At 36.8% G+C, this 23,471-nt stretch overlaps 2 protein-coding genes across 2 annotated transcripts in view; one reads left to right on the forward strand and one right to left on the reverse strand.

Annotated features, from left to right (window-relative positions):
- Positions 1-15,499, reverse strand: part of FSIP2 (fibrous sheath interacting protein 2) — a 76,446-nt gene extending 60,947 nt beyond the window's left edge. Inside the window, exons 1-9 of the mRNA XM_077780266.1 lie at positions 15,379-15,499; positions 14,972-15,097; positions 10,655-10,816; positions 9,865-9,954; positions 8,650-8,789; positions 7,830-7,971; positions 7,238-7,348; positions 3,086-3,215; positions 351-440 (exon numbers count right to left, since the gene is read on the reverse strand). Of these exons, the coding sequence (XP_077636392.1) occupies positions 351-440; positions 3,086-3,215; positions 7,238-7,348; positions 7,830-7,971; positions 8,650-8,789; positions 9,865-9,954; positions 10,655-10,816; positions 14,972-15,097; positions 15,379-15,477 (1,090 nt within the window). The 5' untranslated portion in view covers positions 15,478-15,499. The remainder of the gene's footprint in view (positions 1-350; positions 441-3,085; positions 3,216-7,237; positions 7,349-7,829; positions 7,972-8,649; positions 8,790-9,864; positions 9,955-10,654; positions 10,817-14,971; positions 15,098-15,378) is intronic.
- Positions 15,500-15,577: 78 nt separating this feature from the next.
- The window catches only part of LOC144244921 (uncharacterized), an 84,711-nt gene continuing 76,817 nt past the window's right edge, over positions 15,578-23,471 (forward strand). The window contains exon 1 of the mRNA XM_077780268.1: positions 15,578-15,734. Coding sequence (XP_077636394.1) covers positions 15,578-15,734 — 157 coding nt within the window. The remainder of the gene's footprint in view (positions 15,735-23,471) is intronic.

Genomic DNA, 23,471 nt, shown 5'->3' on the forward strand with positions numbered 1-23,471 from the left:
GTAGCTTTGGAGTTAATTTCTGACCAACCTCACAGTTTCCTAAATTCATTTTGAATACCATAAAAATTGGGTTTGCATTTTTTTAGGTTTCATAGACTGTTTAACAGCAATTGACTTTTCATTTTATTTTTCTAAAATTATGACATAATGTTAAATTTAGAGCACTAAATCAGTAACTACAGATCAAATTCTGAAAGCAGTATCATTATTGGTAAGCATCACTCTAAATCAGTCATTTGACAACAGAAAACAGAAGATTTAGGCATTTAAAGCATTTAAGCAAAAGACGCTATCCAAACTCGGCCTTTCCTCAAATTACTACAGTATTTATCATCAAAATATTCATTTACCATATACTCCTTTATTTGGTCTCTGTTCACCAACTTGGTAAACTAAGTTTATATTATCAAAAGTCTTCATTTTCTTCTTTGGAGAATAAGCTTTAAAAAAAGTAATAAAACATTTATTTTTAGTAATAGTAATGACAGAATTACCCAAGATAGACTATTTTGTCAAGCCCAAGGGAAGTGAGCCTTATGCTAATTTGTATGTGGGATTATTGGGAGGTATTGGAGAAGATGGAGAGATGTGACATGGGAAGATAATGACTCTTGCAATTATCACTCTAAGTTAAAAGATATACTTGGAGGGACAGAATTTTTTTCTGGTAGAGAGAAAAGCTACATCCAGACAAGCTGTAACATATATTTTCTATCTGTGGGGATGCATATCAATGTAGCTCCTGGCTAGAGACCCACTAGCCCACAGTGACTATTGCAGTTCCTGGATGTGCCTCCCAGCCTGACATAGGCTACTGTATACATATTACTCCTTTGTGATAGAGGTAATTATGATTCTTATTTTTAACCATTTAAGGAGGACAAAGTCTCCTCACGTCATGTGTACTCAATGGGTTTTCATTAGAAACGTAAATGTGAGACTAATCTGTCTTCCCACTGGAGCAAATTTCACCTAACAATCCCTTTCTCTCTCATTGTCTCTCTGTCCCTCTGGAAGCTGTCTACTTGGTGGAAGATGACAATATTACTTGGAAGTGTAAAACAGATATTCATGTCACCTTGATAATATAAATTAGATTCATTTACATCTTCTTATTTTATCTTTATTTCTTGAGAGAAAGAGATGAAACAGAGAGAGAGAGAATGCATGCACATGAGGATGAGGAGGGGCAGAGGGAGAGGGAGAGAGAGAATCTTAAGCAGGCACCCTAGCTCGGCACGAAGTCCAATCCAGGGCTTGATCTCATGATAGTCAGATCATGACCTGAGCCCAAATCAAGAGGTGGATGCTTAACCAACTGAGCCACTCAGCCATCCCCATTTACATCTTCTTCAAGAAGGGATTTGAGGTAACAAAGTTTAAAATGTCTATTTGAAATTCTTTTCCCATTGAGAAGGTTAACAGTTGAATTTGTAGGAATGTATATCATTACTAAACTGATTTCTTTTCTGAAATGTTAGATTGTGTTTGTTATTTCACTGAGCTGAAGAGATTGAATTAGTCCATTTAGCAAATATATATTTTAGACACAAATACACACATGCCTACCTGCATACATAATACAGTACTATCTGCTCTGTGAACACAAAAGTGGGAATTATGATATTATGGGTGATTAAGACTGTGGGAAGTATGTAATAAGTGTATTGAGAATGATACAAAGTACTAAAAGGGATTCAAAGGAGATGGATCTTCCAATTAGGGTTATTAAGAAAGACTTTGTGGAATGTCACTTACAGTGGGGCTTAAAGAGTTGTGGAATTGGGATAGATGGACACTGAGCACATCACTCCAGGCTAAGAAAGTTGGACAAAGAGATGCAAAGAAGTAAGAAAAGGACCTTGTGTGTTAGAAATGGTCAGTGGTCTCATTTGATTGGACAATGAAATAAATTGAGTGCTTACTATAGACTAGAGCTTTTGAGATCTTTTTGAGAATTTAGAGAATTTATTTTTGTTTTCAGATCATGAACTGTGGCCCAAAGAAGTGAAGTAATTTTTCCAAGCTATTTGCATGGATAGATTATGGTAAAGCAGTTTGGTACAGATTACGGACTTCAGCAGTTAGGCTCCAGAGCCTATGTACATCACCCCTAGATCATAGCTGCCTTCTTCAAGGAGGCAGTATGAAACAAAGTTTAAAAGTTAGCTTTGGGTTGGCTCTAGAATGGTTGCCTCAAAAGTCTGAGCTTCAGTTAAGAGGCAATGGGGATCTTTATGTTTTGGGACCAGAAGAAAGCCTCAGAACAGATTTAAAGTGTAATTAGTAGCAATTTGAAAAATAGATTTGAAGTAGGTTTGAAGAAAGAGCCAGGGAAAACGAGTTAGTAATCTACTGGAGCGACACAAGGAGGCTCTCGTCTAGAAAGAGAATTGATGGGACAGAGATAGGATTGATGGGATGGAAGATGATTTTTTCTTTCCTGATACTGCGTAGTCATTATAATTAAAGCAAATCTACATTTTTTGCATTCTGGCTATGAATTATAGTTAATATCATTGATTTAATTTAACAAACTTAATATATTTTATGAAATAAAAGAAAGTTGGTAGAGATTGAGCATAGCAAAGTGATAACTGAATATCCCTCCTTTAAACTCTTCGTTTCCTTCTTTTTTCTTTGCTTCCTTACTCTCCCTTCTCCACTCCGTCCCTTCCTTATTCCCTGACCTCCTGTCCCATCCTACCCTTTTTTTTTCTAGTACTGTCTATTCATTACGGATGGCAACACAGTAGAATCGCATGTTGGTATATAATAGCAATTATCTTACATACAAGTTTTTACAGTTTTAGTAGCAAAAAATACATTATTTTTAGTATAGGGAAGTGGGTTAGAACTGCAGTATAGGCATACTTGTCTACTGAACCACTTGATAAGATTATTTCACTTTGACTTAATTTTTACATATATGTCTATTTTTCCACTTCCAGTGTAATAGAGAAATGCCTAGAGCTGTGCCCAGCACAAAGCAGATAACAATTGTAAACAAACAGAATTTTACAAAAGGAGCTTTACATAAATACATACATAAGCATTTTTTACATAAGTTTTTTAATGTTCTCACATTCTTTATATGTTCCATCTTGTTCTCTGTAATGAAACGTATTGTTGTTTCCCATCTCTTCTCTTTTAAAGCCATTTTCTTGCATTTTTTGTAAATGATAAGCCATTTTTTTTTCTAGAAGGGCTTGTTTCTAAAATATTAAGATATATAAAGTTAACATCAGCTTTCTGTTTAAAAATGCAACAAATAATTAAAATGTGAGAGCATATATTGGAAATCAACAGTCACTCCTCTCTTATGCCTTATAAAGTTACATGGTACAAATTTGGGAGGTCAGAAAGGGATAAATTTCTATCTGTGATTAAACATGAAGAATGCATTTAACACTTAAATACAATTAACCTTACTATGCACCTTCAGGGAACTGGTCTAGTTACAGGTTAGGAGGGGGGTCTTTTAATCCATAGGTATTCTGAAGAGTTTAGCTAATTACTAAATCATCTTCAGTTGGAAGATTCCTGAGTGACTTAATCAAATCACCCAGGCCTAACAGAGATAGACATAATATATGAAATGTGACTTTCTTTTATAATCTCTGGGCTAATATTGACCCTTGAGGTACCTGAAAGGAAATAACTACAGAGAGAAAGAACCCTAGAAATCCTCTAAGGGTTCCCTAGAATATTCAGCAGGAGAATGGATCAGTACAGGTATGCGAGGAAACTAACCAAGGCCATCCTACAGGATTAGAGAGAACAGTGCTTGGAACCTATCATGCCTATTTTCACCATCCACTCCCGAAAAACTTCATAAGTCACAGGGCATTGGGCAGAGTACTAAAATGGGTCTTGCTTCAGTAGTGAGGAGTAACTAGTATCAGATAAACATGGCTCTGGCCCATTCTAACAAATCTTAAAAAGCTGTTTCCAAAGAAATTATCTACATTCAGGAAAAAAGCTAAAGGATATTTAGAAGGATATGAAAATATTCAGCACCCAAAAAGTAAATTTCATGATATCTGGCATCTAATCAAAGAGCACCAAGTGTATAAAGAAGCAGGGAAATATGATCCATAAAATGAGTCAATCAATTAAAGTTGACCCATAAATGATACAAATGCTAGAATTAAAGATAAGAATATTAAAGCATAACTGTATTCCATATATTTACAAGGTAAGGAAAAGACATGGAAGATATAAAAAAAACCAAAATCAATTTTTTAAATGTATGAGATATGTAATATGAAATACGCTTTAATAGCAGAATAGACATTGCAGAAGAAGAGATTAATTAAAGTACACTCAGAAAAAGAAACCATCCAAAAGGAAAGAGTGAGAGACAAAAGTTACGAAATGAAAAGAGTATAAGTGAGATGTGGAACAACATCAAGCAGCTTAATTAATATAAGCCTGTGGAGAGGAGAGAAGGGATAAAAAAAAATTTGATAGTAATGTCTGTTATCAGTTTTTCTATTCTAGGTTATAACAGAGGTTATAAATCAGTGCAATTAGGCAAGAAAATGAAAAAGGTATCTTTATCCAAAGAAAGGAAATAAAACAACCTTTATTCATTGACAACATAATCATTTATTTAGAATGTCAACTGGCATTTAGAAATAAATTACTAGAGTAAGTGATTTTGTCAATGCAGACTACAAGATGAATATAAAAAATTTGCTTTTCTATGTACTAACATCAAATAATCAGAATTTAAAATTAAAAATCCAATTATAATAGCATAAAAATTATGAAATACCTAGGGATGAACCTATCAAAAGATGTGTAAGACCTGTAAACTGCAAAAATTAAGGAAACCTAAATAAATGGAGATAAATATTTGGTTCACAAGTTGGTAGACTCAATATTATAAAGAGATCAATTGTGCCCAATCTGATCAATTGAATCAACATAATTCTAATCAAAATCTCAGTAAGATTTCTTGGGAGAAATTGAAAAGCTGATTCCAAAATTTATATATAAATGTAAAAGGCTTAGTTTAGCCAAAACAACTTAAAAATAGAAGAACTTAGAAGGTTAGCACTACTAATTTAAAGAACTATAAAAGGTACAGTAACCAAGGCAGTATAACGGACAAATAGACCAAAGAGTAGAAAAGAGTGCAAAAATACACATCCACTATATAACTGATTTTTTACAAAGATACAAAGGCAAAATCTTTTAAAGATTTTCATAACTGTAATTTAAGCACATACTTTGGAGTAAAAATATATATAAGTATACAAATTATATGAAGATATATACTGTCAATCTTAAAAAATATTAAGTAGGATACACCAATGAATTGAAAACTCTTAAAACACAATTCAAGAGAAACAATTTAGAATAACTCCATTGGAAATATCAATAAGTCAAATAGCCCTCTGCCATGAACATGGCTCAAGCATCCTGCAACATCACCATGTCTATCATCAGGGGCCGTGTCTAACCGGCACTTCCAGTGCCAGAGCTTGTCGCATTGCACTGGTTGTCATGAAAACTGGCCAGGACTCCTTGGATAGTAATGGGCATGAGGCAAAAAGGGGAGACATGGGGCATTCTGTTGCTCTCCAAACCAGATACTTTCAGAAATGTCTGGAAGCAAACAAAAAGGTCACTTTGGAGAGAACTCCCATTGAAAGAAAGTGAGTATTAGAAAATAATAATTACAATAAAGTGGAATAAGCTGCACTCACCATATGAGCCCTGACAATACTAAGGTATATGTAACAAAAGTAGAATAAAATATCATCATACATATTTAAATTTATTTATTTATTTATTTTTTAAATGTTTATTTATTTCTAGGAGACAGAGAGAGAGACAGCGTGAGCAGGGGAGGGTCAGAGAGAGAGAGAGTCACAGACTGAAATAGGCTCCAGGCTCTGAGCTGGCAGTCAGCACAGAGCCTGAGGCGGGGCTCAAACCCACGAACCGCGAGATAATGACCTAAGCGAAAGTCGGACGCTTAACCAACTAAGCCACCCAGGCACCCCCATACATATTTAAATTTATATTATTAAAAAATACTACATAGCAGTATGTATCAATATAACCAAATTATGTATATCTTACACTATAGGTTTGTCGACAGTAAGCTACTGAGGGGTGCCTGGGTGGCTCAATCAATTAAGTGTCCAACTCTTGATTTTTGCTCAAGTCATGATCCCTGGGTTGTGGAGTCAAGCCCCATGTTGGGCTGTGCACCGAGTACGGAGCCTGCTTAAGATTCTCTCTCTCTCTGTCTCTCTCTCTTTCTCTCTCTTTTTCTCTTTCTCCCCCTCCTCTGTCTTTCCCCTGCTATCTCTGTTAAAAACAAATAAATAAAAAATAAAATCCAATAAGCTATTGGGGCACTTGGGTGGCTCAGTCAGTTGAGCGTCTGACTTCGGCTCAGGTCATGATTTCGCGGTTCGTGGGTTTGAGCCCCGCATCGGGTTCTGTGCTGGCAACTCAGACCTGGAGCCTGTTTCAGATTCTGTGACTCCCTCTCTCTCTGCCCCTCCCCCACTCATGCTCGTATGCTCGTCTCTCTCTGTCTCAAAAATAAATAAAAGCTATAAAAATTTTTAAAAAATGAAAAACCAATAAGCTATTGAAATTACTTGTAATTTTAGACAAACATTAATTGACATGGAGAGTTGTCAGTGTTATTTTATTAAATGAAAAAGCAATTTACGAAACACACTATAAGGTGTAATAACATGAATTTATTTATTATAATAAATTTTCATAGAAGTATCACACAATGTGTGCATCTACCACACAATAGGTGGTGCTGGGATTACAAATAATTTCTCTTTCTCTTTACACTGGCTAGCACTCTAAATCATAAAGTATTATGTATCATTTAAAATAAAAAATACTGGTCTAAAAAATCAGCTGTTAGGGAAATACTGAGAACTTTTTCCAAGAAATTCTGAGTTAAGAAAAATCAGTTTGTCATTTTCTTTCTAGAGGAATTACAAGTATAGTTTATGTCCTGAGATAAAGTCAAAAGCAGTTGTATTAAATAATTAGACAGTACTTTTTGAATTATAGTCAGAATATAATATAGCCAAAATATAGTGAACTTCATAACTTTCAGTTTTGTATAATGCGTATCATTTGGGGTAACTGGTCCATTGTTATCTCACAAAGTGTACACTCAGATATCAAAACTAGCGAAAACTTCTGCTCAAACAGTCCCAATTAGAGGTTTTAAAGCTCACCCTACCTTCCTGTCACTCTCTTCTCTGCTTCGACGCCGTTGTTCCTCTATCCTAGCTTCTCTTTTAACATCTTCGCCAATCTTCATCAGAAGTAGCATCTCTTTTGTCTTCCATTCCTAGGGAGCATGAAGATACTATACTCAGTACGTGCTCACAATAAACCTTTGTGTCCTGTCCACCACCAACAAGCAAATTAGAACATGTCAGGGGCCCAAGAGAAATCAGGACAAGCATAATGAAAGTCATATTGGGTTTAGGATGGACTTTCCTTACTGCACTCCTATTAGGAATGCAGGATGGTTATTTTTTACTCAAGCTAAATTTAAAAATTTTTACACCCCACAATAAAGACTTTAGGGGAGTTAAACAGTGTTCTAGCAACTTTCACAACCATCTCTTTAAGACTTATATACATAGTTTGTGCTGTCAGCCTCATTATTTTATGTAACAACTTATATTTTATAGCTGTGAAGAAAGATTAATGGGGATATATGATTCAGACCTGAAATAACTTCAGGAAGTATGATGCACAGCTAAATTAGTTACAATTGAAACAATTGTAGACAATCTTTCAATATTTTAAATTTGTTATCTTACCTCTTCAATTTTTCTACGAAGATTAAGTTTTCTTCTTGTGTATTCTCGCTGTCGTCTTTCTTCTCTATCCATCCGGAGCAGGTGCTGCTCTTCTGCTGTACGCTCAAGTTGTTCTAATTCCCTACTTATCATATCCAAATATCTAAGTAAAAGTGCAAATATAAGTCAAAGTGTTTTGGCTGTTTCCCTTATGATGGCATCATCTGCTTTGATATTCCCAAACCACCTTTGGGCTTGTTTTTTTATTTCTTAAACTGCAAGAATTTTACCGATTTTCTATCAGCTCTGTTCATAGAGCTTTAAGGCATCATGATCTCATGGTTCGTGAGATTCAGCCCCCCTGGGCTCTGTGATGACAGCATGGAGTCTTCTTGGGATTCTCTGTCTCTCTGTCTCTGTTTCTGTCTCTCTCTTTCTCTCTCTCTCCCTCTCTCTGCCCCTACCCCACTCACACTGTATCTCTCAAAATAAGTAAAAAAAAAAAAAAATTAAAAAAAAGGAAGCATGTGCTAACAATGCTTTCCCTCATCTCCTACAATAGGAAAATTTTTGGATCTGATTTGTTCTTCAGTTATCAGCTTGGATTACCTTTTGGATTCTTAGAAACCCTGTCGTCTCTGGTAGAAATTTCTCTGCACAGCTTTGCCACCATAATTTCCCAATTCCTGTACCTCCTTTTCTCTCCACAGTAGGAATAGTAGTGGAGTTAAATAGTGTCTCATTTTCTTAAAAAATTCCTACCTTCAATTAATTCTAGTATCTTCTTATGTATCTGGGTCTACAATATATACGTAAATATATGCATTAACTTCAATCTTACCTGTTCCTTAATAATCGTTCCTGGTCCTTAATAGATTGGGTGTCATTCTGTAATAACCAATTTTGGAACCGTGCAACATCAGAGCGTCCAGGTGTTTGATTATCTTCCTGTAGTTTATTTACTTGCTTTGCGAGCATTTCCTATTTAAAAAAAGTATATCATATATACACATACATAGACATATATGTATGTAAATGTGGATATATATATACACATATATATCAAATCTTTTTGCATTCTCCAGCTATAGAACTGTCCTATGATATTCTTTTTTATTTAGTGTTTAGTATTTTGTGAATAGATACTTCTGCTTAATTCTATTATAGACATGGACAACCAAGCAAAAATAAAGATGTCTTTCTCTGAAAATAAATGATGAATATTTCATCTTATTTTTCTACCCATTCTGAAAAAGTGAAAATAAGGAAGAAGGGGAGGAGAAGCAGTAGGCACAGGGGAGAAATTGGGGAAAACACAGAACATCTAATAGTTTAGGGAAGTCATTATTATTTTTCTACAACTCTTAACCTTTGAATATAAATTTGTAAATGTACAAATACACATACATTTCTCATTTTTATCCAGCCCACTTAAGCCTAAACCCTGATTTCACCAATGCACAAGTGCATGTGGGCACACAGTCTCACACAAACTCTGAGTCAAATATTGAAAGGAAGTCACAATCTATACCTACTCATTCTATGCCAATACACTCCACTTCACCTTTAAGAACATTTTTTTATGGGGTACAATACACAATGTGCATGTTCCTTCAGCCACCTGTGGGACATTATAACTATCATATTCTTCCTCTCCTATTATTCCTGCTGTTTGGGGGCTCCAGCTTAAGAATCTTGCTGTCACACGGGGCACCTGGGTGGCTTAGTCAGTTAAGCGTCCAACTTTTGCTTAGGTCATGATCTCGCGGTTTGTGGANTGCTGTCACAATAGATTCTTCCTATAGGTCCTAGGTCAGGTAGAAATGACACATCCGAATGGTAATTTAATTGCTAAATTAAGTGAGCTACCACAGGCATATTAATAGATAGATGTCTTGGTCCCTTTTCTTAGCTCAATATAGCAACTTTAAAATATTATATTCACCTTCTAAATTTTCATTTGAAAAAAGTAGTTTGTCAAAACTATTATAAGAAAATATTTTGCATACAAAGAAAGCTTTCTTCCAAACGAAACCAAATTAAGTATTTAACTTACTTGATCTCTCATATATTTTCTTTCAAAGTCTAATTTCAAAGTGGTAAGATATTGCCTGTACTTATTCAATTCCCTCAAGGTACATACAATCTAGAAAACAAAACAATAATAACAAAAATATATAAATACAAATATTTAAAAATCATAACAATTACTTTCCAGAAGAAAAACAGTAATGACATACCATTTGATAATATTTTGGTATTAAGAGTAATAAAATGCTAACAATTTTGCAAGCAGTATCTCTCTACAATATTTAATCAAGAAGAAATATCTTTCCAAAACTATTACTTCATTAATATGCATTATGCCATGGTAGACAATTTAGTACACACAACTTGAGATTTTAAAAGACCAATGTAATAATAATATTCAACCCCAATAAGAATATAGCCCATCACTATTCTTTCAGGCTGATTTTGCTAGATTTCTATTTTGTCTCAAGCTTTTAAAAAGTTTACAGGACATAATCCTTGGCAAACATAGAGTGATATTAGAGACAGAGAAAGAGGACTATGATACAGTTGGGAAAATTACTTTACCTCCTCAAATTATTTGGTAATCATAATTTGATATTTAAAAAAAAGGTGAGGGAGGAAAGAAGTAGTTTCATTTAGAAAAAACAATTGGTTTTCCTTCCCCCAAATACTGAGTAATTTATGAAATTTTTCATTAAGTATTTCTCATGACCAAGTTAAAGGTGATACAGACCCTGTCGTAAGGTATAGAAGCAAGCTTTATCAAGTCTTAGAGGTCTGCAATGATTAAAAAGAATTAATCTTTAACCCACTTTATTATTGCTGGTGATATAGCCACCCTTCTTTAATCTTCTCAGGATATCTTTGCGCTTATAGTATGCTCTTAAATGTGGATCATGGAGACTTTTATATTGGTTTTCCAAAAGTCGACAGTAAGGATCAGTCAGGTTAAAACCGTAAGAAGGTCGAAAAAGCTGCAAACACAGATTTTAAAATATTGTAAAGGTAAAACTAATGAATTTCACTTTTAAATGTCAACCTATTGAAATTACTGGAATGTTCATTGAAAATAAAGCATGCGAGAACAATTTGGTGTCGAGAAAAACGAGAGTCAGAAAAGACTCAGATTAGGCAACATAAATTTATTATCCCTCCCTCTTTTCCCCACTGACCTTATTCTAAAAACTTACTCTTATTCAATTAATTCCTTCCCTGATCTCCATCAGTCATTGGCCCTGAGCCAGAGAAGGAAGAAGGAAAAGGGAAGAAATAGAATAGAATAAAATTTGCTTTAATGTATAAAGAAACCTAAAGCTTTCTTTTACTCCTCCCTTTTCCAGGTCAATGTACTCACTTCATTTAAATGATAAAAGGATAATGTTAATTATGATTATTATATATCAATAATCTGAAAATGAAGAAAATAGAAAGCCTTTCATCAAGATTCATGAAAACAGGTTTAACAAAAATAGTAGAAATTAAAAATCAGATGTTAAAGATAATCGATTAAAGAGTTATTTTGTATTGAGGTCTTATCTAAGACAAGAAACCCAATGATCCCTGAATGCTACAGTCAGGAAAAAAAAAAAAAATCGAGGTCTGTATTACGAAGTTCAACATATTGAAGAGCCAATTATAAAAGATATTGATAATGGGGCACCTGGGTGGCTCAGCGTTAAGCGTCTGACTTAGGCTCTGGTCATGGCTCTACGGTCTGTGAGTTCGAGCCCCGCATTGGGCTCTGTGCTAACAGCTCAGAGCCTACTTCAGATTCTCTGTCTCACTCTCTCCCTCTGCTGCTCCCCCACTCATACTCACTACCTCTCTCTCTCTCAAAAATAAACATTAAAAAATAGATATTGATAAGATTGAAGTTTCTTCATATGTATAAAGACCAAATACCACCACCACTGTATACAATAGTCATTAACATATAAAAGAAGGAAAATATCAGCTAACAGTCATGTTTCTCTGTTACTTTAGAGGAAACAGATGAATGATCTAACCCCATTTGTTAATTAAAACATTACAAAAGGGAGGTGGATTGTTTTGTGTGTATGAGTTTTTAGTCCATTTTTCAATGGCAGGATGGTGATAATGGGTTATGGGGGAATTTCTGAAAGGGGAAAAGTAGAGGACATGAGTGGGTGTGGGAATCGTCCTAATATTGCCTCTGCAATTTTCTTTTTGCTTTCCTTTAAGTTTTCTTGGCCAGAAAAAATGACGTTTTAGTCTCAAGTATAGTCAAAGCAGGAGTTGGCTCAAGTGAAAGGCAACTGGAATGTGTGGAAAATGTGGTGAACCTGAGAGCCCCTGCATGGCTTGTGGGCCTTCAGTTCACTTGATAAAACCCCACACATTTTGCACCAATCCAGATCTGTCTGCAGGTGCCGATTTGTAACCTCCGTGTTCAGTCTGATAGTAGCCGCCTCAGTCAGATTCTGAACACTAAGGAGCCTGGCTGGGTGGGACCCGATAAAGAACTCCCTCCAGGTAGGTTGGGAGGATGTTTCATAGGTAGGCAAAGGGACAGGCTCTACGAATGATAGGATGCTAACTTTCCTTTTCTATTTTAAAGCTTCCTTGATAAGTTTCTGACCCCTTGTTTGACACCAGCTCAATCTCTTCCAAGGACCTAAATCATAAAGCAGAATTCACTAATTACCAATGCTTCTCTGAGAAGGCAAAGAAAAGAATCCCATAGGACATTGTCTTGAATTCAGTGAGACCAGATATAAGCCCATATCTTTCCTGTAAGGGGAATAATCAACAATCATGAGTCAAGGAGTGGACTGATGATATTTTTTTAAGACACTGACATCTTTTTTCAAAGATGTTAACATCTAAGGGATGTTTGCTGTGATGGTTGTATGTTTCTCAGAACCAAACTTGGGCTACTGACCTTTTAAATATATCCATTCATTGGAGCCAAGGTAACCATTCTGTTGTCAATTACAGTGATTAGTTTCCCTTAAAACAAAACAAAACAAAACAAAGCAAAACAAAACAAAACAAAAAACTAAAAGTGTAAACATAAAGCCTTACTTTATTGAGGAGATTGTACTGAAAGAAAAAGAAGGATCTCACAAAGTCATCCTTCAGGGAAATAGTCTGGTGACTAATTATGATTAAATAAAGATAGTTTGGGGGGATGAATATAATAAAGAATAGAGAGGACACCTTTTCAAAAAGTAATTGACAAGTGAATTATTATTTGACAGAAATGGTATATTTGAATAAGCAAACAATAGACTGGGCTAAGTTTACACCCTATAGAAGAGATGTTAGAGGTTTCAAGCATGTCTTTAGGAAAGCTAGTTTGGATGTGATTCAGTCTAACGGTGTGAGGTGGCATATTTTTAGTGAACTTGCTCTATTCTAATAGAACAAATTTGTTTTTAAAAGGAAAATTATATATTTTCCATGAAAAAAACATACTTTTTTTTGTTTGTTCATTTATTTTGAGATTGGGAGCAAGGAAGCATGAGTTAAGGAGGAGCAGAGAGAGGAGGGTGGAGAAAGAGAATCCCAGGCAGGATCCACACTGTCAGCACAGAGCCCAATGTGGGGGTCCAGTCCACAAACCTGTGGGATCATGACCTGAGCCAAAGCTGGACATTTAACAATTGAGCCACCCAGATATATCCAATGAATGGATATGTTTAAAAGGTCAGTAGCCCAAGTTTGGTTTTGAGAAACATACAACCATCACAGCAAAAGTTCAACATCCTAAACTTACTATAGGAAATCACATTTATTAGTATCAGTCAGGTTAAAGCTGTTTATTAGGCAAGTATCAAATACCAAGGGGGCTTATTCATTTTTTAAAATTATTTTGAAAGAGAGAGGGCGCGCGCATGCGCGCGTATGAGGGGGGAGGGGCAGAGAAAGAGGGAGAGAGAGAATCCCAAACAGGCTCTTGTTGTCAGCACAGAGCTGGATGCGGGGCTCAAACTGACTAACTCTGAGATCATGACCTGAGCTAAACCAAGAGTGGGACACTTAACTACCTGAGCCACCCAGGTGCCCCCTTTTTTGGGTGGGGTTATTCATTTCTGATGACATCATAGATAAAAGAAGGGCAGGAGGGTCACTCAGAATTCTTCCTCATAATTTTTTTTTAAAATATTGATCAAAGAACCACTGAAAAAGAATGCCCTGCACTTTCTTCAGCATTAGTTACTGGGTCAAAGGCTGGTGAGGTTTGAGGGTAGAGATGCGGAGGTGCTGAGGACTAAAAACATGAAAGGGTTTGAAGGAAGCATACTATACTCCAGGATGATTTAAAACAAAATTATAATCATAAAATTATACTGTTGAGTAAAACTATACAAACCAAGAGCAATACAAATTTTAAGGAACTATAAGCTGATTGGGAGCTATAATCAGAAAGAATCTTGAAAGATGGTTCAAATTCACAGATTGGGCAGAAGAGGAAAGAATATGCCAGGTTTGGGAGGCAAGGCACAGAACAAAGGAACAAAGGCACAGAAACACTATGTAGTATGTGTGAGTAGGTATAAAAGACCTCAAGTGGAAAAAGCTGAGGCTCTGGATTGGCTGGAAAAAAACTGGTTGAGGAGGCTGGGGCAAATCATGCAGTCATTAGTTAAATCCTGAACGTGTTAACTCATTTCAACTTCATTTTTTTTCTCACTTAGTATATGAAATAGAATACAACTCAAAATAAAATCGTAGAAAAGTGTTCTGTAATGAGAGTTTTGTCGAACTTATTTTTGGTTAAAATCATAACACAATCAAATGTCCAGCTCTAGCACTGATAATCTTTCCCCTCTCAACCAAATAGGTTTGCAACAAAATCTCACTAAATAGGTAGATGTAAAGCGATAGTATAAAGACATGTCAACGCGGTTCCGTAAATTATAAATTAAGACAGAGTTAAGAATCTAAACTTTCTAGCCCAAGATTCTGCACAAACTATACTATATGAAGTTGCCTGATACGCGTCCTAAACAATACCTTAGGTTAGATATGGGGTTGGTTATTTTTTTCCTCTGTATATTAGCGCAAATTCCCTAAACAGACTTTGTATGATGTAGTTCCTGAATCTAACAGCAAGTAGAAAAGGGCAAAGAAAACCAACGTAAGACAATGAGAAATTACTTTACCTTTTCACTTAACTTCGTAGTATAGTATACAGTGTTGCTTCCTGGGATCATAGGCAACTTGACCCCAAGAGGCAGATCCAGTAGTTGACCCACTCCGACCCCTGGAAACTGGGTTTTGTGCACGCCCTGTCAGATGCAATTGGAGAGTTTGGTCTTTCCCTTTAGGTATTAGGCAAATGGACCCCTGCTCCAGCCAAATGAACTTAAGAGTCAAACGGTCAAGGTCGAAGGGTCCCGCCCTACCAGACAGCCCCGGGAGACCTCCCGCTGCCCGGGCCACCCCCAGCCAGTGGCGGCCAGCGCAGCCCCGGCCACCGCCACCGGCCGCGCCGCACGAGGGCGCCAGGAGCGGGCGGTTAGGAACCGCGCGACTGGTCGGTCGCTCTCCCCGCCCCCGCCCGCCGGGCCGGAAGCCCGGGCCAAGGACNCGAGGCCAGGCCACTGGTAGCCGTTTTGGTGGCAGCGACGCTAGCAGCCTTAGAACAGGCGCTGAGGTACAGCTCCATCGCCAGCCCGGGCCCTTCTGCCCTCAGCCGCCCGCCCGTGTGGGTCCTCCCCTCGCACCCCTTTCCCCGTCGTCGTCCCTCCGTCGCGACTGGACCCGGAATGGCCAGTACCCCGCGTCCGCGAGGCCCCACGCTCGCGGCGTTCCAGGCTCCGAACCTGGAGGCCCCAGAAGGGTGCTGCCGTCCGGAGGTGCTTGCGGCACGAGCGCCCCAGACTTGGGGAAATAAGTCCCAGGAGCCTGGTCTGAGAGTCACAAGTCAGTGTACTATTTCTCTCTGAAATCAGTACCGCTCAGTCATGCCAAACCAAAACCCAAACTTTGAAAACTTTGTAGGCGGGTGGCTGGCTGATTTTTCCTGGCCTCCAAGGAAGGAGCTATGGTTNAAAACCAAAATCCAGTAGCAATTGTACAGCCCCTTCTAGGGACAGAGGGCTGGTTTTCTGAATGCGCCTCCTTTCAGGCACTGAAAGCACCCCATCCCCACCTTCCCCCTCCAGGTTCACATAAGGCACTTTCGTTAGGTTCCTTTGAGGCTCACTGCCTTTCTCCTGCCCTCCTTTCTCCTCTAGTCTCCTCCTTCCTTTCCAGCTCTCTCCTCTCTCTCTTCTATTCTCTCCTTTCTGCCTTCCTTGCTTTCTCCTAGATCCCCTTTTCGCCTCCTGTCAACCATCCAGCCAGAATTTATAAAATACCTGACTCCTTGGGGCCCATCAGTGAGCAGGGCACTGGGGATATGGTGGTGAGTAATATTTGGCCCAGTCCTCAAGGAGCTAACTAGACTAGAAGGACTTTGAGGGCCCAGACTGTATCTGATTTGTCAGCAATGTGGACTTAGACCTTTAATATTCTTTAACCCACTGTTGTTCTTTCTTATTTCTGAGCTATTTAGTAGTAATAACTACTACTTACTGAGAATATACTAACTCTAGATACTGTGCTAAATACTCACCACATTTTTCAAACAGCCTTGCCAATAGTTGCCTCTTCCCCCCCCCCAAAGGTTTAAGAAGAATGATAATTACTATTTAACAATAGCCCCAGAGGCAATTTCTTAATCAATTCACTAGTTTTACATCTGCTCTATTTGTTTTAATGGCACTCAGATGCATAGGACTCCTAAATTCGAAATCTGATTTTAGGATCTAGTCCACTGCCCCTCTCCACATGGATGTCTCACAATTGTCTCAAATTCAACGTACTTAAGTCTCAACCCACCTCTTCACCAAAACAAGACAAAGCTAAAGCCCTGTTCTTCCTGTATTTCCCATCTCAGTGACAATATCAGCATCTACCCGAGTCAGAAACTGAGAAATAGTGGTTAAATACTTACCTTTCCCCACATTCCCCACATTCGGTTGATCTCTTAGTCCTAATGATTTTATCACTGAAATTAATTGGTCCTGTCCTATCCACCTGTATACTACTCCCTCAGTTAAGCCACTCATCATTCTTTTGTCTGTGCGATCACCACAGCCTTATCTCTTTGCCACCTTTCATCACAACAAGCCATCTTTTATCAAAGTGATCTCTGATGCCATCTCTCTCCCCGGTAGTAAATCTCCAATAGCCCTAAGACTTAACAAAGTATATAGCAGCCTCTGTGACTTGGCCCCTGTAGTAGTTTTCTCTTGCTACTGTAACAAATTACCACAATCTTTGTGGCTTAAAACAACATAAAGGTATTATCTTACAATAATTGAGGTCAGCAGCATGAAATGAATCTCATTCTACTGAAAACAAGGTGTTGGCAAGGCTGCATTCTTCTGGAGGCTGTTGGACACAATATCCGACCTACCTCTTTATGGCTTCTAGAAGCTTTACCTTCACCCACATCAAATCCAGCATGTAGCATCTTCAAAATGTCTCTCTGATTCAGACCTCTGCCTTCCTCTCTATAATTAAAAATCTGTTGATTATATTGGGCTCATCTAGATGACCTCCAATAATTTCTTTATTTTAAGGTCAGCTGATTAGCAACCTTAATTCCATTAGCGATCTTAATTCCTCACTGCCATGAAACACACATATTCACAGGTCTTGGAAATTAAAATGTAGACCCCTGTGAGGGATATTATACTGCCTACCACAGCTCTCTTCTCCCTTTTGAAGACACAACTTCCCTCACCACCTCTCAAAACTGGGTCTCAAATGATGTGGACCTGTGTGTGGAACTGAGCCTGCTGGTTCAAGACTGTGTTTTTGCTGTGCTCTTATCCCCTGCCTGGCAGTCCTGTGCACTTCATTGCTTGGCTAATTTCAATAAATTTTTAAGGCTGCTTAAGTGTCATCATCTCTCTAAAGTTTTTCTGGCATTCTAAGCTTTAGCCAAATTTGCTTCCTCTGTGCTTTCCTCCATCTTAGCATTTTTCATATTACATCAAAAATATCTCTTTATCTGTCAATCTTTCTTGAAGGGAATGGAAATTCCTGGAAAGCAACTGTTGGTTTATTCAACATAATATGCACAACACTTAGCATAGTGCCTAGCAAACATTTAGTGAACCCCCAGTATATTTTTTTGTCTTGACTTGGGCATACCTGAATGAGAACCCATCAAAGGGTTTTAAGCAAATTCTCAACTTAGAGGAGTATTCTGGCAACAAATATGGGGGATGGATTTCTGGGGTTGGACAGAAGGCCTGAGAGACTTCACTATGTGTAGTTACATAGGCAAGAAACACTGAAGTCCTGAAATAAGGAGTCTATAAGAATGAAGGGGAAAGAATGGATTTGAGAGACAGTTGAGGCGACACTGTAATAACTTTGGTTTCTTCCCCATCTCACCTACTTTAAAAACAACAGAGCTGATGGGAATGATTGCTATGGTGAAGCTGACAAGGCCAGATAATCTTGAATTCTAGAGAGAACAGTCACACCAGCAAAGCAAATGAATTCCCTAAAAAAACCCCCACATCCAACAAGTAAGTTCTTTTTATAAGGAAAGCAGTTGGAATGTGAGAATAGAGAAGCAGAAAGTCCATGATGGTTATGTGTGAAGAAGGATTTGTAGTATTCTTGGAGATGACAGAGGAGCATGTGTTTGAAGTTTCATGAACTTCCAGGTCTTTTCAGAGGCTATCTTGGTCTTTCCTTTGTAACAAACCATTCACAAAATTTAATGGCTTTAAACAATGATTTATTATTTCTCACAAATCTCTGGGTCAACTGACATTTCTTTTTTAGTCTGGATTGGCTCAGCTGGAGCTGAATAATCTAGGTGGCTTCACTCACATGTCCAGCCAGGGCCTTGGCTGGGATGGCTTGAATGGTTGGGATTGCTGGACCACTCTGTACAGATGTTCTTTTCATATTCCAGGTGTTTAGATCAAGCTTTTTTACATGGAAGTCTTGGGGTTTCATCCTCAAGAGGGAGTGAACATTAATGTGCTTTTCAAATCATCACTAGTATAACACTTTCTAAGGATACCAATCCTTGATTCAGAGCCCACAGTAATTCAGTATGACTTCATCTTAACCAGACCACATCAGCAAATTCTCTATTTCTAAATAATTTCATAGTCTCAGGTTCTGAGTGGATTAAATATTAGGGTAGGGCACCATTCAACCAAGTATGAAAAGTTACAGAATGTCCTGCTAATGGAGAAAATTGGATATATTGAGAATGTCAAAAAAGGCTGTATTGTGATAGTCACTAATATAGTGATTAGACAGAGGGCTCAAAATAAGGATCTGTGTAGAAATTACAAAATTATAGATATCAGAATCATCCTGATATATATATATGTACATATATATGTGTGTGTGTGTGTGTGTTTCTAAATGATTCTAAGACTTACAGAGATATAATGATTTTATTTAACCTCCCATAATTGAGTCAGCAAAAGTAGGCAAAAAAAAAAATGAGAACTTTCTGAAGTGGTCTGTTTTTGGTAGGTAAAAGCTTACTTAGCTTTTGGTTAGCTACTGCCTCTGAGTAAACACACCTCCTATTGCCATGAGAACTGACTCAAATATTGAAGTAAACCATTCTCTGAAGATATGTAATTTATCAAATGTTAACTGCTTTTCTATATTTCTGTAAAATAACTTCTTTGCTGGTGTTTTAGATTTTTTCAAATAATTATGATCTTTACAAAAGAGAATATGGAAATTTATATTAAAAAAATGTGTTAAGAGAAATTTTGTCCCTATCACTAGTACAATACTACCACTACAGCAGAGGAAATTAACACCTGATTTTTTATTGCCTTTATTGATTTTTTTATCTCTCATTACTTGATGACTCTCTCTGGGTCTTAGGTCCTTAATAGGATTCTAGGTGCTTTTGATGAGAGTTACATTGCTTGGATCTCCTGGGTCAGCAGTGCACAGTACTGTGCTAGGCATTCAGGCTGTTCATTTCTTGATTACATTTTAGTCATTGTTAAATAGTGCGCACACACACACACACACACACACACACACGAGTCTGGTAAAGACCACACAGTATCTTTTCATATTAAAAGGTATATCTCTTTGTCAGTATCTTACCCATTTAAATGGGTAAGATTAAATTCTAAATTTAATTTAGATTAAATTAGATTAAATTCTAAATTACACTAGAATTATTATTTTTCAATATTATATTTATCTTGATGATGAAAAGCTGACAGTAAATACAGGTTTCTGACTTGTTAAGTGGTGCAGACCATGCAGAAAGAAGGGAACCAAATTAAGTATCAACTGGGAAAATTCTTCATTTATTCCCAATGTAGATATTTTAGATGATAACACAAACAAATCATAGTGATAGTGAAATATTAAATAAAAAGTAATGTTGAAACATTATGTCCAGGGGCATCTGGGTGGCTTAGTCGGTTAAGCGTCCGACTTTCGCTTAGGTCATGATCTCGCGGTTCGTGGGTTCGAGCCCCGCGTCGGGCTCTGTGCTGACTGCCAGCTCAGAGCCTGGAGCCTGTTTCAGTCTGTGACTCCCTCTCTCTCTGACCCTCCCCTGCTCACGCTCTCTCTCTCTCTCTCTCTCCTAGAAATAAATAAAACATTTAAAAAAAATAAAAGAAACATGATACCCAGTTTAAGGTTTCAAATGAGAATAGGATAAAATTAAGGTAACCAGTCATGCAGCACATCACAGGTGGGGAAAATTCCTTGATAGTAAAAGGCAACAAGAATGTATAGTACAGTATTAATAATGTAGACTTGAGGTTTGAATCCTATTTATTTCAACTCTTGGCTTTAGTTTCCTCTGCTCCAAAATTTGCACAATGCTAACTTTTATTTTATAGGGCTATTAGATGAGTTAAATTGATTAAAAACAGCAAAATGCATGGTCTGTAGAGATGTTCAATCAATAATTTTATTATTAGCATCACTTTGAGTAGCATTAATAGGGATATTATTGATTAATTTACTAATTAATTAAAAATTTACCCCAGTTTTATTGAGCAGTAATTGACATAGCACTGTATAAGCTTAAGACATATAGCATGATGGTTTGATTCACATATATTATGAAATGATTGCCATAGTAGGTTCAGCTAGCACCTATCTTCTCATATAAATACAATAAAAAGGAAATGAAGAAAAGAATAAAAGAAAAATTTTCTCCTTGTGATGAGAACTCTTAGGATTTATTCTCTTAATAATTTTTCTATATAGTTTTAGCTATGCGTTACATGGAATTGTTAGTCATAGTCATCATGCTGTACATTACATCCTTAGTATTTATTTATCTTAAAACTGGAAATATGGGGGCACCTAGGTGGCTCAGTCGGTTAAGTGCCCGACTTTGGCTCAGGTCATGATGTCATGGTTCATGGGTTTAAGCCCCACGTTGGGCTCTGTGCTGACAGCCAGCTCAGAGCCCGGAGCCTGTTTCAGATTCTGTGTCTCCCTCTCTCTCTGACCCCCCTACCCCCTGCTCACCCTGTCTCTCTCTGTCTCTCTCTCTCAGAAAGAAATAAAACATTTTTAAAAACCTGGAAATATGTACTTTTCGATACCTTACACCCACCTCTGGTCACCACAAGACTGATCTCTTTTTCTAGGAGTTTGGTGGTGGTGGTGGTGGTGGGTGGTATTATTTTTCAATTTTTAGGTTTTTTGCTTGCTTGTTTTAGATTCCACATATAAGAGATCATTCAGCATTTGTCTTTCTTTGTCTGACTTATTTCACTAAGCATGATCCCTTCAAGGTCCATTCATGTTGTCATGTATGGTAGATAGGAATTCCCTTTTTTTCTGGCTAAATAATATTCCATCCTGTGTGTGTGTGTGTGTGTGTGTGTGTGTGTGTGTGTGTGAAATAGCCATTCATCCATTGACCCATTGATGGATATTTAGGTTGATTCCGTGTCTTGGCTATTGTAAATAATACTATAGTACATATGGGGGTGGAGCCATGATTTTGAGATAGTGTTTTTGTTACTGTAGTATATATTTCCAGAAGAAGAATTGCTCAGTCATATGGTAGTTCTATTTTTGATTATTTTAGGATCTTCCATACTGTTTTTCCATAGTGGCTGTACTAATTTAAAATTCCATTATCAGTGCACAGGGTTCCCTTTTCTCCATATCCACATTACATTTGTTATTCCTTATCTTTTTGTTAATGGCCATTTTAGTAGATGTGATTTAATATATCATTTTGGTTTTAATTTGCATTTACCTAATGACTAGTGATATCAAACATCTTTCATGTATCTTTTGGCCTTTTCATATATCTTCTTTAGAGAAATGCCTATTCAGGTCATTTTCCCATTTTTAAATTGGATTTTTGGATTTTTTTTTTTTTTTTTTTGGTTATTGAGTTGTAGGAGTTCTTTGTTTTGGATATTAACTCCTTAACAGATATATTGTTTGCATTTTTTTTCCATTTTGTAGGTTGTTAATAGTTTCTTTTGCTATGCATAAGTTTTTTAGTTTGTTGTAGTCCTGCTTTATTTTTTATTTTGTTGCTTATTCTTCAGGTGTTATAATCAAAAAATTATTACTATGATCCATATCAGGGAACTTTGTTTCTACATTTTTTTCCTAGGAGTTTCTTGGGTTTCAGATCTGCATTTACATCTTTAATCCATGAGTTGATCTTACATTTACATATTTAATCCATTTGAGTTAACTTTTGTGAGTGGGTTAGTTTTATTCATTTACATGTGAGTATCCAATTATTCCAGCACCATTTATTGAAAAGACTTGTCTTTTCTCCATTAAGATTTTTTTCTTTTCATTTTAATTGTTGGAATGTGTTGCCCTCACAATCCTAATCACTGTTATTAGTGAGATTGATTGTGTTATAAACATTTGGTGTGGCAGAAAAATTGTTTTTGAAATTGTTGGAAAATCTTATCCAGTAAAATGAGTAGTTTTGTATTTATCAAGTAGCTGCGGTTTGTTTTTTTAAATATCAGCTCTGGACACAGCTTGATTGTAGCCTTGTGAGAGACCCTGAACTAGATGCACCCAGCTAAGCTGTGCCCAGATTCCTGTGGTATAAGAATTGTGAGATACTAAATGTCTGTTGTTTTAAGCTATTACATTTTGGGACAGTTTGTTACATAACAACAGATAACTAATGCTTATGATGTACCATTCATTGTGTTAGGTAGCTAGCAAGGCGTGCATTGTGAAACCCTTTCATTAACATTGGAAGACAGTTATTACAAGCTCCATTTTACAAAGAGGAAATTTGGGCTTAGAAAAATGAATTTGCCTCTCATCTTAAAGCTTTGAAATTGGTTCTGTTCTAAGGGATTCTTAATCAGCAAACAATTCTTTCTCCACATCGTTTTTTAAATAAAATTATTTCTTACATTAAAAATATTTTTCCTCAGGTTTATTGAGATATAATTGATGTACATCACAGTAAAAGTTTAAGGCATGCAGCATGATGGTTTAATTTACATATATTGTGAATTTTTTCTACAGTAAGTTTAGCTAGCATCTATCATCTCATATGGATATAATTTTTAAAAAAAGGAAACAAAGAAAAAAATTTCCTGGTATGAGAACTGTTAGGATTTACATATTTAA

Source organism: Crocuta crocuta, unplaced genomic scaffold (assembly GCF_008692635.1).
Source record: "Crocuta crocuta isolate KB4526 unplaced genomic scaffold, BGI_CrCroc_1.0 scaffold38, whole genome shotgun sequence".
Lineage (NCBI taxonomy): Eukaryota > Metazoa > Chordata > Mammalia > Carnivora > Hyaenidae > Crocuta > Crocuta crocuta.